The sequence below is a fragment of the Tamandua tetradactyla genome, chromosome 9 (genome assembly GCF_023851605.1).
Source record: "Tamandua tetradactyla isolate mTamTet1 chromosome 9, mTamTet1.pri, whole genome shotgun sequence".
Taxonomy (NCBI): Eukaryota; Metazoa; Chordata; class Mammalia; order Pilosa; family Myrmecophagidae; genus Tamandua; species Tamandua tetradactyla.
The window spans coordinates 92,911,496-92,927,414 of record NC_135335.1 but is presented as its reverse complement, the minus strand read 5'-3'; the positions used below and the strand labels follow the sequence as shown (position 1 = coordinate 92,927,414).

Sequence of the window (15,919 nt, the reverse complement as noted above, 5' to 3'; positions counted from 1 at the left end):
TGCTATATCAAACCCCAGCTATACTCTTTTCTGTATTACTAGCCCTCATGCTCATTCCATGTTTTTGTGCTTCATCACACTCCCTTTCCTCTCAACTTTCCTATTATTGACACCATGTTATCCAGAATGGGACCCCCAAGGAAATCTTTAATTTTAGGGGGAAAAGAGATTCATGAGATCTCCAGATAAGGACCTCCATTCACAACCAAACATTCCTATCATTATTTCGTAAGTTTCAGCCTAATTTTTCCTCACTTACACTATGTGTCTAGGCTCTCCTTTACTAGTCTCTACCTTCTATACACTGTTGTCAGGTCAGTCTTTATAAAGCCACCTCTAACTATAGCACTCATTTCAAAAATCTTCAATCATTTCCCATTGCCTTAGCTTGAAAATTCAAGACCACAATTTTTGGTCTTTCTCTTGCTGAACTTTTCTGTGTAGTGAAAGAAAAGATAGAAAATTGACTTCTTTTTCCTTCCATACTCCTCATCTTCCCCTGTGTAAGTCCTGGCTTTTATTTTTTCTCTGCTCAGAAGGCCCTTATTCCAATCTTACCAGGCAATTTTACCTGCACTTCAGGACTTAATTTCAGGTCTCTGGGATGAGGTAAAGTCCAGAAGAACATATTTAGCTATGAAAAACCTTACAGAAATTGACTTGACCTGGCCCCATTCTGCATGCATTATGTGCCTGGAGGCAGCATCATTGAAGATATGAATGCTGGGAAGTTGTGATAAAATAAGAATTAAAGCACTGAAATGGACCCATCTTTGGATACTGTATCAAAAGGTAGGCATGTGATTTTTCTTTATTATAATTCCCCTAAAAGGTTTTGATATCAACACTATTCTGGGCTAATGAAATACACTGAAAAGTGTCCCTCCCCACCCCCCCTTTTTTGTTACTCTTCTGCAAGAGTTTGTATGAGATCGGCATTAATTTTTCCAGAATTATTTGATAGAATTTCACCAGGAAAGCCATTTGAACCTGGGTCTTTCTTTGAGGGAGAACTTTTTTATTCCACATTAAATTTCTTTAACAGGTGTGGGACAATTATGACTTTCCATTTCATTTCTTCTTGTGTCTGTATGCCCTACCCCACCCCCACCAAATGTGTATTTTACAGAAAGCTTCAAATTTATTGGTATAAAGGTGTTCATCTATCCAATTCGTGATGCAGGTCATTCTCCTTTCAAATTCTGAGGTAATTCCCTTTTCTCTTTCTCATTTCTGATAATGATTATTTGTGCTTTCTCTTTTTTGCTTGAACAGTCTTGATAGCAATAAATCAATTAAAATTTTTTTCAAAAACTTCGTTTTGAAATAATTTTAAACTTACAGGATAATTGCAAAAATAATACAAAACTCTTACAGGGACCTACAACATAACACCCCTGAGTGTCCAGATCCACCATCGTTTAACATTTTGTTATGTTTCCCATATCATTCTATTTCTTCTTCTATCTACCCTTCCATCCCTCCATCTCTTTGTCCATCTATTGATCTATCTACTTTCTAAACATTTGAGAATAGGTTGTATATACCATGCTCCTTGATCACTTAATACTTCCATGTACATTTTCTAAGAGCAAGGATATTCACTTATGCAATCACCATAAGTACACTGACATAAAGCTTATCGTTTATATTCCAGTTTTTTATATATCCCAATAATGTCCTTTGGGGCTTCTTCTCCTTCATTAGTAGACCCAGTCTAGGATCATGTATCGTTTTTGACATTGAGTCTCTCTCTTTTTCTTTTTTCATTTTTAATGTTATTCATTCCAGCAACCATGACATTCTTACAAAAGCTTAATTTTAATAGTGTTATCTGCTCTGATACTTTAATTATCAGCTCTCATATATATAGATAAATAAATCATCTTTGTTGTTCATGGAGCCTATAGCAAAAAGAGCTATAGCCATAAAAGAAAATGTAGTTAAACTAAAGCTTGAAAGATATCACATGAAAAGAAGGTGGCTCCAGTCTTAGCTTTTTCTAAGTGGACCATAAATAAGCCATCTGCTACAGCTGCCCCTAAGACAAATGACAACAGAAGACAATCACACATGATGAACTGGGTTCGAGAGGAATTTCTTCTCTAGCAGAGACAATAAATGTATGACAGCTCACTTCTTGAGAAAGTATTCCTAGCAAATAGCCAGAAACAGCTATCAACTAAAGCCATTACTTATTCTCATCACATCTTTGTATCTTTAGAATTGGAAAAAGAAGAGTCTGTACTGTGTTCTTTTGTGGTACATCAGTCATGCTCTAACTCTGCTAATGCTCCTTCTTTGGATTCCAGGAAGTCATCCAATGGATCATCCTTGGAAGAAACAATTGGGATCTCAGCCTAGAGATAATTATAGACCTTCATTCCACAGACCAAGAATATAACATTCTTTCCACTGTTCTGTTTTCTCTCTACCACCTTCTTATATGGTTCATTCAGCACATTTACCCCACTCACTTTCATAATGACGTCCTCATCTTCTAGCCCAGCCAGATGTGCAGGGCTGCCCTTCTGCACCTCTTTGACAAATGAGCCTGGCAGATTCCAAATTGCATTTAAGAAAAAATCATAACCATTTTCACCTTTAATCAGCCTGCAGAGTTTTAAGCTTCTGAACTCCTACTTTCTCTGTTATATCTGGACTTGAGACCTACAGAGAAGCAGGAGTAGGAGCTGGAGCCTTCTTGATAGAACCATTGGCCAGTTCTTGATAGTAGAGAAATGAGAAAAATGAGCCAATCTATACATGTTGTTCTTCTCTGTCTACCACCAACAGTGAAGTCTGATCTCCACCTTCCCTAATCATTTCCACCACACTGTCAGTATCAAGGACTTCCACAGACTTGCCATTGACAGCAACTACCAGGCCCTTGCTCTTCAAGCCAGACTCCTCTGCTGGGCTTCCGGAATCTATGTCCTTAATGATTTGACCTTTCTGTTCTGGGCCTGCCCTCAGGTAAAACTCACAGCTACTATTTCCTTTCTTCATCTCTACAACAGGCAGTTTCTCCCATGAATTTTATATTCTGCTCACTGTGGTGCTTATCAATTTCCTTATCCAACAGGAGGAACATAACATAGCTTCCTGACTTCTTCACCTTTTCAACCACTTCCTCATGGCTGGCATTTTCTACATTCTCTCCATTCATTTCAATCAAGTAATCATCAGCTAGGATACCAGCTTTCACAGCCATATCTAGAGGTATTAAATCAGTCATGTACACTCCCTTTCCCCCATGGACAGTCTCCAGAAAGAAGCCATAGCTGTTCCCCTCCTTGACCAGGTAGCACAGCCAAGGCTGGGTCCAAGTCTGCAGTCTGCTAATCACCAGGGGCAGTTCCTTATTGAAACCTGGCACCTTCTGTTTTTGACCCAATTCCTTCAAGTTCACCCAGTTTTTAATACTTTCTTGTAGGAATTCCCCTCTAGAACTAGTAAAGTCACTGAATGTCCACTCTTTCTGACCAGATCTACAACCTGCATATGCTCTTCCTTGTCCACAAAAATACCATTGATCCTGAGAACTCTGTCTCCATCCTGGACACCAACCCTCTCTGTTGGACTACGTTTCTCAACCACCCGGACCAGGTGGCCATCAGTGTCCTTCTTGATTCACAGGAAGAAACCATAACTTTGCCATTCTTGTTGAGACAACTTATACTCTCGCAGTTTGAAAGTGGAGATCTTTTCTGGATCTGAAAGGGAGAGGAACTTCTCCGTTCACTTGAGAATTCTCTCTCCGCTGGTTAGCAGTAGTCTTGGAACTCCTGTATTTCATATTGTCTCTTTAATTATTCTCCCTTTTTATTGTGTAAACATATATACCATAAACTTTCCCATCTCAACCACATACCATTCGGTGGGATGAGTCACATTCACAATGTTGCACTACACTCGCCGCATCCATTAACAGAGCTTTCCCATCACCCCAAGCAGAATACTTACACCTATTATGCATTAACTCTACATTTCACAACCCACCCTCCCACCCCTAATAACCTGTATTGTATTTTCTGTTTTTATAAATTTGCATATTCTATTTTATATAAGTGGAATCATACAATATCTGTAACTTTGTGTCTGATTTATTTCACTAAACATGATGTCTTCAAGAGGCACCCATGTAATGGCATTAAAATTTGATTTCTATTTAAGGGTATATACATTGTATGCATACACTACATTTTGTTTATCCATTCATCTGTTGATGAACATTAGGGTTGCTCTCACCTTTTGGCTATTGTGAATAAAGGTGCTATGAACATTTGCTCAAGTCCCTACATTCAGATTTTACTATTTTTGTTAGCCTTTTCAAATATGCTTAGCTCTGATCATGCTTATTATGCATTTGTTTGCAATTTCATTAGTATTTGATCTGATTTTGTTCTTTCTACTTTATTTGGGTTAAGTTTGCTTTTCTTTTTCTTCCTGATTTAAATATTTAGAGAACTGATTTTTGGCTTTTCTATTATTTACATGTAAGGCTATAAATGTCTTTCTTAAACACAGCTTTAGCTGATTGTAATGTTTTCTACGTAGTTCAGTTCAAAATATTTTTTTAACTTCCTTTGTGATTTCTACTTTGATCCTCAGGTTATTAAAAAATAATTTCCAATGATTTTCTAGTGTTTCTTTAAACCATGTTTATCAAATTGCATTGTGATCAAATAACCTAATTTATATGATTTCAGACCTTTGAAATGGATTGAGATTTGCTTTATAGTTCAACATGTGATCAACTTTCTTAAATGTTCCAATAGCACTTGAAAATAATGTGTATTCTGCATTTAATGGGTATAATGTTTCATATGTTACCTTAGTACTATTTTGTTAATTTTGTTGTTTAAATCGTCTATATTATTACTGATAGTGTGTATGTGTGAGCTTGTTCTGTTACTAAAAGACAAATGTTTAAATCTTTCACTATGATTCTTGATGTGCCTGTTTCTCCTTTTCTGCCAATTTTTACTTCATATATTTAAAGTCCTGCTATTTCATGCACCTAAATTCAGAATATTTGTTGTATCCTCTTGGTGAACTGAACATTTTATCATTATGAAATGACAACCTTTATATCTAGTATTGTTTCATGCCTTAAAAGTATACTTTATTCATTATTTTATTGTCTTGGTTACTGTTTGTATGGTATATACTTTTCCATATTTTACTCCCTTCTGTATCTTTATATTTTAGGTGTGCCTCTTGGAAGCAGCATATTATCAGATTTTGTTTTTATGCCATCTGTGCTGTTTTAAAGCTATTATGTAACCCAGAAAAGCCATGTCCTTTAATCCTCATTTAGTATTGGTGAGTGGAATCATTTTGATTGTTTCCATGGAGATGTGACCCACCCAATTGCAGGTGGTAACTTTTGATTAGATGATTTCCATGGAGATGTTTCTCCACTCATTCAAGGTGGAGTTGCTTACTGGAGATCTTTAAGAGGGAACCATTTTGGAAAAAGCTTCACAGTTACAAGAACTGACAACACCAACAGAACGGAGAGCCCAGGGGAAGCCATTGGAGGAACCTGGAGAGAAACTTTGCAGACGTCACCATGTACCTTTCCAGTTGAGAGAGAAACCCTGAACATTACCAGCCTTCTTGAACTAAGATGCCTTAGTATCTTTCCCTGGATGCCTTAATTTGGACATTTTCACAGCCTTAGAAATGTAAACTAGCAATGTAATAAATTTCCTTCTTAAAAGCTGTTCTTTTCCTGGTATATCATATTCTGGTAGCTTGCAATCTAGAACATCATCTGACATTCTTTGTTTTTTAATTAGAACATGTAGTCGAGTTATGTTTAATGCAGTTACTAATATAGTTTAAAATTTGTCAGCTTATCATCTGCTTATTTTTTCATCCTGTGTTCTTTTCTCTCTTTTCTTGGTTTCATTTGAGCCAAGTAACTATTTTTATTTTCTTTAATCTCTTTTGTTACTTGAGAATCATCAGGGTGGTGATACATATATACTCCTTTACTCTTCTCTTCCTATAGTGGTTACTCTAGTAATTACAATATGCTTGCTTGATTTATTAGAATCTAATAAAATTAATACTTTTACTGCTTTACAGGCATTTATAAAGATCTTACAAAAATTTAATTACATTTATTCCCCTGCCTGTCAACTTGGCAAAACTAGAACTGTTTCTCAGAATTCCCTTCCCTCTATGATTATGGATGAGAGTTGGCCATGAGAGAAGTCTGCACAAAATTTGGGAGGTGAAAGGAGAGCAACAATTATTTTTTTCTGAGGTCAGGGTACAATGCTAGGCAATGCTATAGCTCACACATGTTGTTGATGATTTTCTGGCTTATCAAATTAGCAACTATTGTTTTCTTATGGTTGTTGTAATGTACCAGGCAATGCTGTAGTTCACACACGTTATCATTGATCACTGGGTCACCTTATTGGTATGGAGAAGCATTTGGATCCACACCTGCTTTAGTTCCCACCAAACTTTCTTGTTTAGTTTCTCTGAGTCATAGGCCAGTGATCTATGCAGCTACAGGCAAAGGGTACCTGCTTTTCCTGTAGGTTACGATGTCATGAAGATAAAGGTGGTGCAAGACTGATACAAGTTTCAATTTGTCCTCATTTTTTCCCACTTCGCAACAGTTTTTCTTCCTGACTGTCCTGCAGATGTATACAACTTCAGATCAATACTAGATGCAGAGGTCACAGACTTCTACGGACTTCTGTACTAGTTCCTATGTCTCATATACTCTTTTCTGTATATGTCATGCTCTTGCCTTTCCCTGATTCAGTCTGGATATTTTCTTCTAATCTATCTTCTAGCTCACCAATTCCATCTTTAGTTGTTTCCAATCTGTTGTTGAACCAATGCACTGACATTTTATTTTGTTATTGTGCTTTTTAGCACTCAAATTTCCATTTATTCTTTATTACAGTTTTCAGTTCTCCATTGGAATTCCCCATCAGACCATTTAATTTTTTTATTATATTACAGTTATTGTAAAGTTCACATCTGATGCCATTACAGATCACTATTCTGTCTATTCTTTATTTCCCTTTTTATTTTTATAACTGACCTTGCTTAGGTTTATTTTTAAATTCAGGTTTACTGAGACATAACTTATATGCAGCAAAACCCATTCTTTTGAGGTATACAGTTTTATAAGTTTTGATAAAAAATATATACTCATCTAATTATTATTATAACCAAGATGTAGAAATTCTCCATCACCTCAAAAAGAACTCCTGTGCTGCACTGCCATGAATCTCTTTCACTATACTCTGGTAATCACTGATGTAATTCCTGTCATTATTGCTTCGCCTTTTCTGGAATGCTGTACAGATGGAACCATATGGCATGTAGCCTCTTGTGTCTGGTATCTTTCATTAGCATAATGCTGTTGATATTGTCATGTGCTGTATGCTCCATTTTACTGTGGAGTAACACTCATTATATGGATGTAGCATGATTTGTTTATTCCTTCACCAGTTAATGGACAGATGGACATTTGCTTGATTCCAGTTCAGGTCCATTATGAATAAAGCTGCTATAAACATGCACATATAGGTCTTTGTGTGGATGTATATTTTAATTTCTCTTGGATAAATACCTAGTAGTGGGATCGCTGAGCCAAGTGGTGTTATGTGGTGGCCATTAAATAAGCCTCTAAGATCTCTGACTGCAGGTGGCCTAACTGACCACTGGCCCTTGCTGTTGTGCTCTGAAATCCATCACTATATTTGAATTGACGCCACTTCCATAGTCTGCAACCAGTCACTAACTGGATGAGGTGGGGATACTAAAGTCAGCCAATTTTTAGGAGATGTAGAGATTCCTTACAGGTGGCTTTGGCTCAAGGACTCCCCATCAACTTTGTCTAAACTTTCTTAGAATAGCACTGCAGCCTGGGATTTTCTGCCCAAACTTCTTTCCTTTCTTTCTTCTCCACAGGGATTAGACCTGTACTGTGGACACAGCTACTCAGCCTCCTCCTGGCTCCTTCCTCATTTTCCCTCAAAAGTAATTTACCAAATAAATCTTCTGAATGTTTAATTCCATCTTGGGGTCTCCTTCTTGGGGGACCTAAGCTAGCATAATGAATGATAAAATGGGGTTGTGAGATTGGATTACTTATTATTCAGTGGGCAATGAGGAAACCATGTGGGTGGTATATGGAGCATAGCTAGTTCCTGACACACAAGGTCTGATTGCTAAATTTTTCACCAGGATTAACCTGGGAAAATGTACTGGTGGAGAGGGAATGCCTTGCATTTGAAATATGGGGTGGGGGGAGGGGGAACAATGCCCACAAAAAACATTGAAGTTGGCTGGTTACAGTTAAATTAATATCCTACTGAGAGATAATTAGAAACTGAGGACTGTTAACATGCAGTTAAAAAGTTAAAAGTAATAAGTGTAAAAACCCAAACTCTCAGGTAGCTTACAAACAGGCCCTTACCTTCTGCAGTGGAAGATCAGATACAGCTGAGCCACAGACAGACATTCTAATGGTCAGAGTAGCAAGTACTCCAGAGATATTGAAATGCTCAGTCAAAGCCTGTTATGCTAAATTCAAGGCCCTGGTTGGGAAAACCTGAGACCCTGAAAAATATTTTCTCAAAGTCTATGGTTTGCCTCTTCATTTTCTTAAAGTGTTAAAGAACAGAAATTTTTAATTTTGATGAAGTCCAATTTATAACTTTTTCATTTAGTGATTGTGCTGTTTGTTTTTTTCCAAGAAGTTGGCCTAACTCAAGGCCACAAAGATGGTCTCCTATGCTTTCTTCTAGCAGTTTTAAAGATGCAGGTTTTACATTTAGACCTACCATCCATTTCAAGTTAATTGTTGCATGTGGTGTACATAAAGATGGGCTTCTTAAGAAAGGTTTCAATTACGAACTCAATTAATCCTCAACATAGGCTCGCAAAAACTTCTTTACTGAGGTAAGAAAACTTCATTAGTGAAACTATATTCAATATTCTAAGCATATAAATACCAAAATTTTAAATTGTATATTATATATCAATTTTATAGGGATACTAATTGTTTCACATTAAATAATGTTAAATGCAAATACCATGAATCCAATTAAGAAATTTTTGTAATTTATATCACATAAATATACGGAAAGCACAATACCCAAATGTGGAGACCAGGGCCTGGAGTCTCCCCTATATTGAGAGTATTCTGCATATACCTGCCTACATGACTGGGACTGATGTTCAAGATCAACAGACTTCCTCAAGGATGAAAGAATGTACAGATGGTATCAAAAACCACTCATCTTGTAAAGCATTAAAACTCTTCTCCCCTGATCCCCTAAATCTCCAATCCTCTGTATCATGAGACCCTGCTGAAACTGTTTTCATACCCTTGTCCTTGTCCTAAACCCTTATAAGCTTCCCCTTGCAACCCCTGCCTCTGTGGTGGGCTGGTTTCCATTTTCTGGATGGCTGCCATCAAAAAAATCTCCTGTTTGTAAGTCCTAATAAAACTCATTTGACTCCTAATGTGTTTTTTAGTGTTGGGGCTGTGCCGACACAAAGCCCTCAAAAGCTGAGGTGAAATATAAATTAAAATGGGTCAAGGCAATGTCCATGCAAGCATACTAGCTAGTCCTGAAAATTTATGTACACAATTGTTTTATTATATTAGAATTCAGAAAATTAAAAATAAAAAAACTTACCTTTCTTCTGCATTTCCTGATAAAGTTTCTTGATTTCTATATTATGTCCCTCCTCTTTGATTTTCATTTCACTTTCAAATTTGGCAACATTATTCTTATATTCCTAAAGATTCAAATAAATACTTGGTTTTCAATTTAAATGTATGTATACAACTTCTTGATTAATTAGAACAGTGAAATTCACAAACTTTATATTAATTTTTGATATATAATCATAAACCTATAAGAGAAACATACTGTTCACTGTTTGAATAATCAGTTATAAAAAGGACCAATTTCTGAAGAGGATGGAGACTCTATAGACATCTTATAGAGTACTCTTTGTATCCTGTGTACTCATCACAAGTATTTAGCATATCATAGAGGCTCATAATATTTGGTTATTTTATGTGAAAAAATGCTGCTTTGGCATTGAAATATATCCAGAAAAATAAAAAGTATGCTCTCAAACCAGCAGAAGATATGGTCCCATAGCCAGCAAACTTAACCTAAGGTAGGATGAATCCAAGAAACAGCTAGAGAAATGATGGGAAGGTGACTGGGACAATGATTTCAGGGTGTAAGTGACCTGGGAGGGTCATCTACAGCACATAAGTAGGCCCTGGTTGCAAAAACTCAAGAATTAAGACACAGAGGACCAGAGTCTGTCCAGCTAGTGCAAACAGCCTAATGCACCTTTTCCCAGACTGAAGCCTGGAGCCCTCAGAAGTGCACAGACAGGGAGACTGGGACAAGGAATTAAGCCAAGATGCATTCCTTCATCCAGCTACGCTCAGGCGAGCCACCCCTGCCCCACAACCCACAACTCCCCCCACACACCACATACCTGAACCCCATCACACACCCCACGATGCTCCAAGCATCCTTGCCTCAAACTCCCACCCGACTCCCGACCTCCCCATCCCACACCCTTGGCCCATGCATGTGTGCACACTTGCCCCAGCCTAACTCACCCATCCCATGCAAGCGCACAGTCTCACCCCACCCCTTCTGAGACCCATGCACCTAAGCCTAACCACTCAAGACCCAGCTGCCCCTTCCTGTTCTTGGTAGATGGTCATCTGCCCTTCCAGGCTGCTGGTGCTAACCTCTATGCATGGGCCACAACAGCCCCCAGTCCATACAGTTATGCAAACTTGCCCCACCCCCTGAGCTCTGCACACATGTACATCATACATGTACATCAAGGACACTATATATTAATAAAAGGGACAATTTTACAAGAAGAAATAATAATAATAAAGGTTTATGCTCCCAATCAAGCAGCTCCAATGTACGTGAAACAAACATTGGCAAAATGGAAGGGAGCAAAAGAAGTTTCAACAAAAATAGTAGGAGACGTCAATGTATCATTCTCTTCTATAGCTAGAACAACCAGACAGAGGATCAATAAAGAAAAAGAAAGCTTAAACAATTGATGAACGAATTAGACCTAACAGACATATATAGTTCGCTACACCCCCAAACACCAGGATACACATTCTTCTCTAATGCTCATGGAACATTCTTCAGGATAGATCATATGCAGGGGCACAAAACAGGTCTTTATAAATTTAAAAACACTGAAATTATTCAAAGCACTATTTCTGATGACAATAGAATGAAGCTGGAAATCAATAACCACCAAAGAATGAGAACTTTCACAAATATATGGAGATTAAATAACCCATTCTTAAACAACCAGTGGGTCAAAGAAGAAATTGCTAGAAAAATTGGTACCTACCTGAAGACGAAGGAAAATGAGAATACAACATATCAGAACTTACAGGGTGTGGCAAAGGCTTTGCTCAGAGGGAAATTTATTGCCATAAATGCCCATACTAAAAAAGAGGAACGAACAAAAATCAAAGACTTAACTGCTCACCTGGAGGAACTTGAGAAAGAACAGTAATATCTCATATTATTGACAGCCCCTTCCAACATGAAAAAGTTAGAATGAGCATGGCCCAAATATCCCTAAAGAGTGGGAGAAAGATCAAAGGTGGTGGTGGAGTTATACAGAGAAGGTAGGGTTTAACAAATGAGGATAATTGTTGAATCATTATCTTGATATTTCTTTTAGTCTCCATTATCTTAGAGCAGCTAGAAGTAAAAACTTAAAATTGTGGAATTGTAACCCATACCAAACTCTGAAATCTGTTCTACAATAATTGTCGTGATGTGCTTTGAAAAAATTTTTTTCTATATGTTATTTTTCACAAAAAAAGAAAAAAATAAGGCAATGATGATGATAAATACACAACTACATGATGATATTGTGAACCACTGATTGTACATTTTGGATGATTACATGGTATGTGAATATATAATATATATCAAAAAAATAAATAAAAAAGATAGAGTTTTCTCATAATTTATATTAGCAAACATTTATGTGCTCATGCCTACTGCTGGTAGGATAGGGAAGGGGGCTTATGGCGATGTGCCTATTTACAGCAATCTGGCAATAGCTACACAAATTAAAACTATATATAACCACTGTCCCAGTAATTCCACTCCTGTGAATCTATTCCAAATAATTTTAAAATACCAGTATAAGGAGAATTATACAAACATACAAAGATGTTTACAGCAGCATTTTTACAGTAGTGGCAGAAAGTTAGTAACAGAGAGAATGCCTTTCCAGAGAGAAATAATTGAATAAATTGTTGACCATGGAATATAAGGCAGACATTAAAAGAAATTACATCTGTACCAGTAAACCTGAAGGGATTTTATTGTTGTTTTATCTAAGTAAGAAGCAAAGAAAAGTAGATAGCGTAACTGTTTTTAAATTAAGCAGTAAGTGTATTGTGTATGTGTGTTGGTCTATTCATTTTTAGTATGGTTATATGAACCTGAAGAAAGTGATGGAGGATATACACAACCAGTTGTCATCATTGGTTACGCAGTAGAAGATAACATATATACAACCAAAAATTGTAAAACTGTATGCATGCATAATTACATGTGAGATGTATGAAGGAATGGTAAGAACCAACATATTAATTGGTGGTTATCTCAGGGTGGTGAAATTTCAGGTGACTTTTGACTTTATTCCTTTTATTTTTCTGTTTTTTATTTTTGACAAAATGTGTTACTTATCAGCAAAAATAATAAATCTGCTTTCATTGAAAAAAAAAGTTCAAGCTCCTGGGTAGTGGTGGTTTCTCTTTTATTTTACCAGTTTGAAAATTCTGATAGTATCCCAGACAAAACAATATTCTAGGGCTTGAAGTTTTGAGGAGAAAAGAGGCAAAATCTTCTCTTCCTCCCCTGCCTCAATTATACCCTGATTGCACCATGTTTAGTTTCTGTAAATTCTGGACACAAGATACAGAAGTGATAGGAAAAGAATAAATTAAAGGTGAAAAGGATGCAATACATTCCAGAAATATTTAAACCACTTCAAAATTGGTGATGGAAAGCTAAATCTTCCAGGAGTACAGCGAGAATGCTAAGTATTACCCAAAAGTCCTGGACAGGGTTCCTGAACTGGCTTATGTCTCAGAAGTTCTTCAAAATAAGGAACCAGACTGAATTTAGAGATTATCTCTCAAATTAATTTTCTAAGCCTGACACACATCCAACTGTAGAGATTTGGAAATCTTAGGTCTGTCAGAGTTTGACATATTGGGTCTTGGAATATGATTTAAAAAGTTAGCTAATAAACCTCTCAAAGAACTGAAGGATGGGAACTGACATTTATTGAGCAGTTCTAGGCAGAGTGCAATATATTCTACAATTACTATTACTATACTGTTCTTATATGATGAATGAAATAGTGTCAGGGGTGTGGTGACTCTTGGGAGAGAATTCATTTTTGCTACACAGAAAATGTCTCATTTATTTTGATGTTGCAACAAAATTGCAAAAACAGTACATGAATCATAATGAGTACAGATTTATTTACTTAAAAATAGAAAAAGTTCAAAAGTGCTAACAGAAATACACTGGAGTGTGAGCTCTATTACCAAAAAAGTAACTGTATCTATATTTTTGTTAGAAAGCAAAAGTATAGCAAGTGATAAATTAGCATGTCATACTCTGTACAAAGACTGGGAACCTCAAAACTTTCATTTCTTTAAAAAAGCTTTTATTTATTAAGGATTTTGGCATCTATATCTGCAAATTTTGGCTGCATTTATTACTAAAAACACCTCCACCCGCCAATTGAGAAGACAAATGTTCCAAAAGGACTTAATTGGATATAAAGAAACATATACTTACCTGCTCATGAGATTTTAACTTCTCTTTCATAAGATCAGCATTTCTTCTTAGTTGTTCATTTTCATCTGTGTGAAAATCATCAGAGTATCCTAATATAGTACTTATCAATTAATGTAGGAATATGTTTGCACTCATATATGCATTCAATAAAACACACATCAGGCACTGTGCTAGATGTTCAATGCAGAAACGGAAAGAAAGCTATTGCTATTCAAAGAACTTTCAGCCTAATGGTGGGATAGATGTAAGTAGTTACAATATGCTATGATATATAACTAGTTACAATATGCTATAATTGTTCTGTAATGGTAGCGGGTCTGAAATATTATGACAACCTGTGGAAAGAAAGCCTAAGTCAGCTTGAAGGCAGAAAGAATTCATATTAAAGGAAGCACTTGAGCTGCAATTTAAATAAGGCCAACCCCATATTGGGAGATGGCATTCCAGGCACAGAAAATTGCACGCAACAGCATGGGCTTAACTGAGTATAGCATGTTGGGAAAACAGCAAATCAAGTACTATTATTGTTGGAATTCATAGTGAAAAAAAGAGGAGCTAAATAGGTGGGATTCATGTCACCCAGGTGGACATATAATATATATGTATTTTTGGATTTTATTTTATAGGTTATAGGGAGCTATCAAAGAATTTTGAAGAGTAAAATGAAACAAAGTTACATGTTAAAAAAATATTATCTGAAAATTCAACAAGTGGTGCTGCAATAATGGGATAATCACATGGAAAAAGAATGAAATGTGATCCCCACCATACAGCAAACAAAATATAAAAAATTATCGGCAACAGTTTGGAGGATGAATGGGTGGGTTGTGACACTAGAGGCATAGATTTCAGGTAGATAAAATAAAAGATAATAATAGCTACCGTCAATGGCAGTAGGAGAAAAAGGGAAAAGAGAACTATTTAGATGATGGAATTACCAGGAATTATTTAGATGATGGAATAACCTATACTAATTACTTAGTATAGGTTAGACAGAAGAGGCAAAAGAGACAGGGGAACTTTTGACTTTCAGGCTTCTGGTTTAGGTACCTGAATTAAGAAGGAATATTTTAGAAGTAAAATGATGAGTTCAAATTTTGTGATACTACATTTGAGGTACTGTGAGACAGTTTTGGCAGGCTGAAAAACATTAAGAGATGGCCAGAGGAAGAATACCCTATAAGGGAGACTCGAAAAGAATAGTCAGGGAAGCAGGGGAGAGTGGTACTAAGCAAAGAGAGTTTAAGGGGGTTATGATCAATGGCAGTAACTGCCACAAAGAGATAAAGTGAAAGGGCTTTGAATGTGAAATCTAATGGAATGCCTGATTGTTGTAAATTGAAGAGTAAGTGAAAGTATGGAAATGGAGATAATGAGTGTAGACTACTCCCTTGAAGCTTGGCTGTGTGAGAAAAGAGTGGGAGCAATTGAAGGAAACATATCTGAAGTCAGGGAAGCTTTGTCTGTTTAAAATATGGAAAAGAGCTAAACTGTTTAAGTGCTGAGAAGGAAAAAGCCAACAGAAAGAGGGAAATGGAAGACGGAGAAAAGAAGAGATAATTGAAGAAGAGAAAGATGTACAAAAATGAGAGTTAAACTAAAGTGGAGGGATCAACTTTGGATACAAAGGATTTTCTTTTTTCTTATTTAAGGAAGAAGGAGATAAAGATATGTCCAGATATGTAAATATTCGGAGGAGGGCAGAGGGAGAATTGGCAGATGAAAAGAAATGAGGTGGATTATGTCTGACAGCTACCATGTTACCCATGAAATATAAAATAAAGTAAGTTGAAGAGAAAAGGCTTGAAGAGTGAAAATTTTGAATAGACAGGAAGAATTAAGGGTATAACTGAAATGAGCTCATAAATTAGTAATTAAACCAACCTGCATTGTGAGATTTTCCACAAGCAGATCTCAATAGCTATAGAACACTAGTAAAAAAGGAGTATGATTGGATTGATCCATATTTGAGGATTAGTATAGTTAGTACTGCAGGAGGTCAATGGGTAAGGGAAATAAAA

At 36.4% G+C, this 15,919-nt stretch overlaps 1 protein-coding gene and 1 pseudogene across 1 annotated transcript in view; both read right to left on the bottom strand.

The window, feature by feature from the left end:
* The window catches only part of CCDC152 (coiled-coil domain containing 152), a 63,521-nt gene that overhangs the window by 10,167 nt on the left and 37,435 nt on the right, over positions 1-15,919 (bottom strand). Inside the window, exons 5-6 of the mRNA XM_077117084.1 lie at positions 13,899-13,963; positions 9,690-9,792 (exon numbers count right to left, since the gene is read on the bottom strand). Coding sequence (XP_076973199.1) covers positions 9,690-9,792; positions 13,899-13,963 — 168 coding nt within the window. The remainder of the gene's footprint in view (positions 1-9,689; positions 9,793-13,898; positions 13,964-15,919) is intronic.
* Positions 2,002-3,955, bottom strand: LOC143646209 (Na(+)/H(+) exchange regulatory cofactor NHE-RF3 pseudogene; annotated as a pseudogene).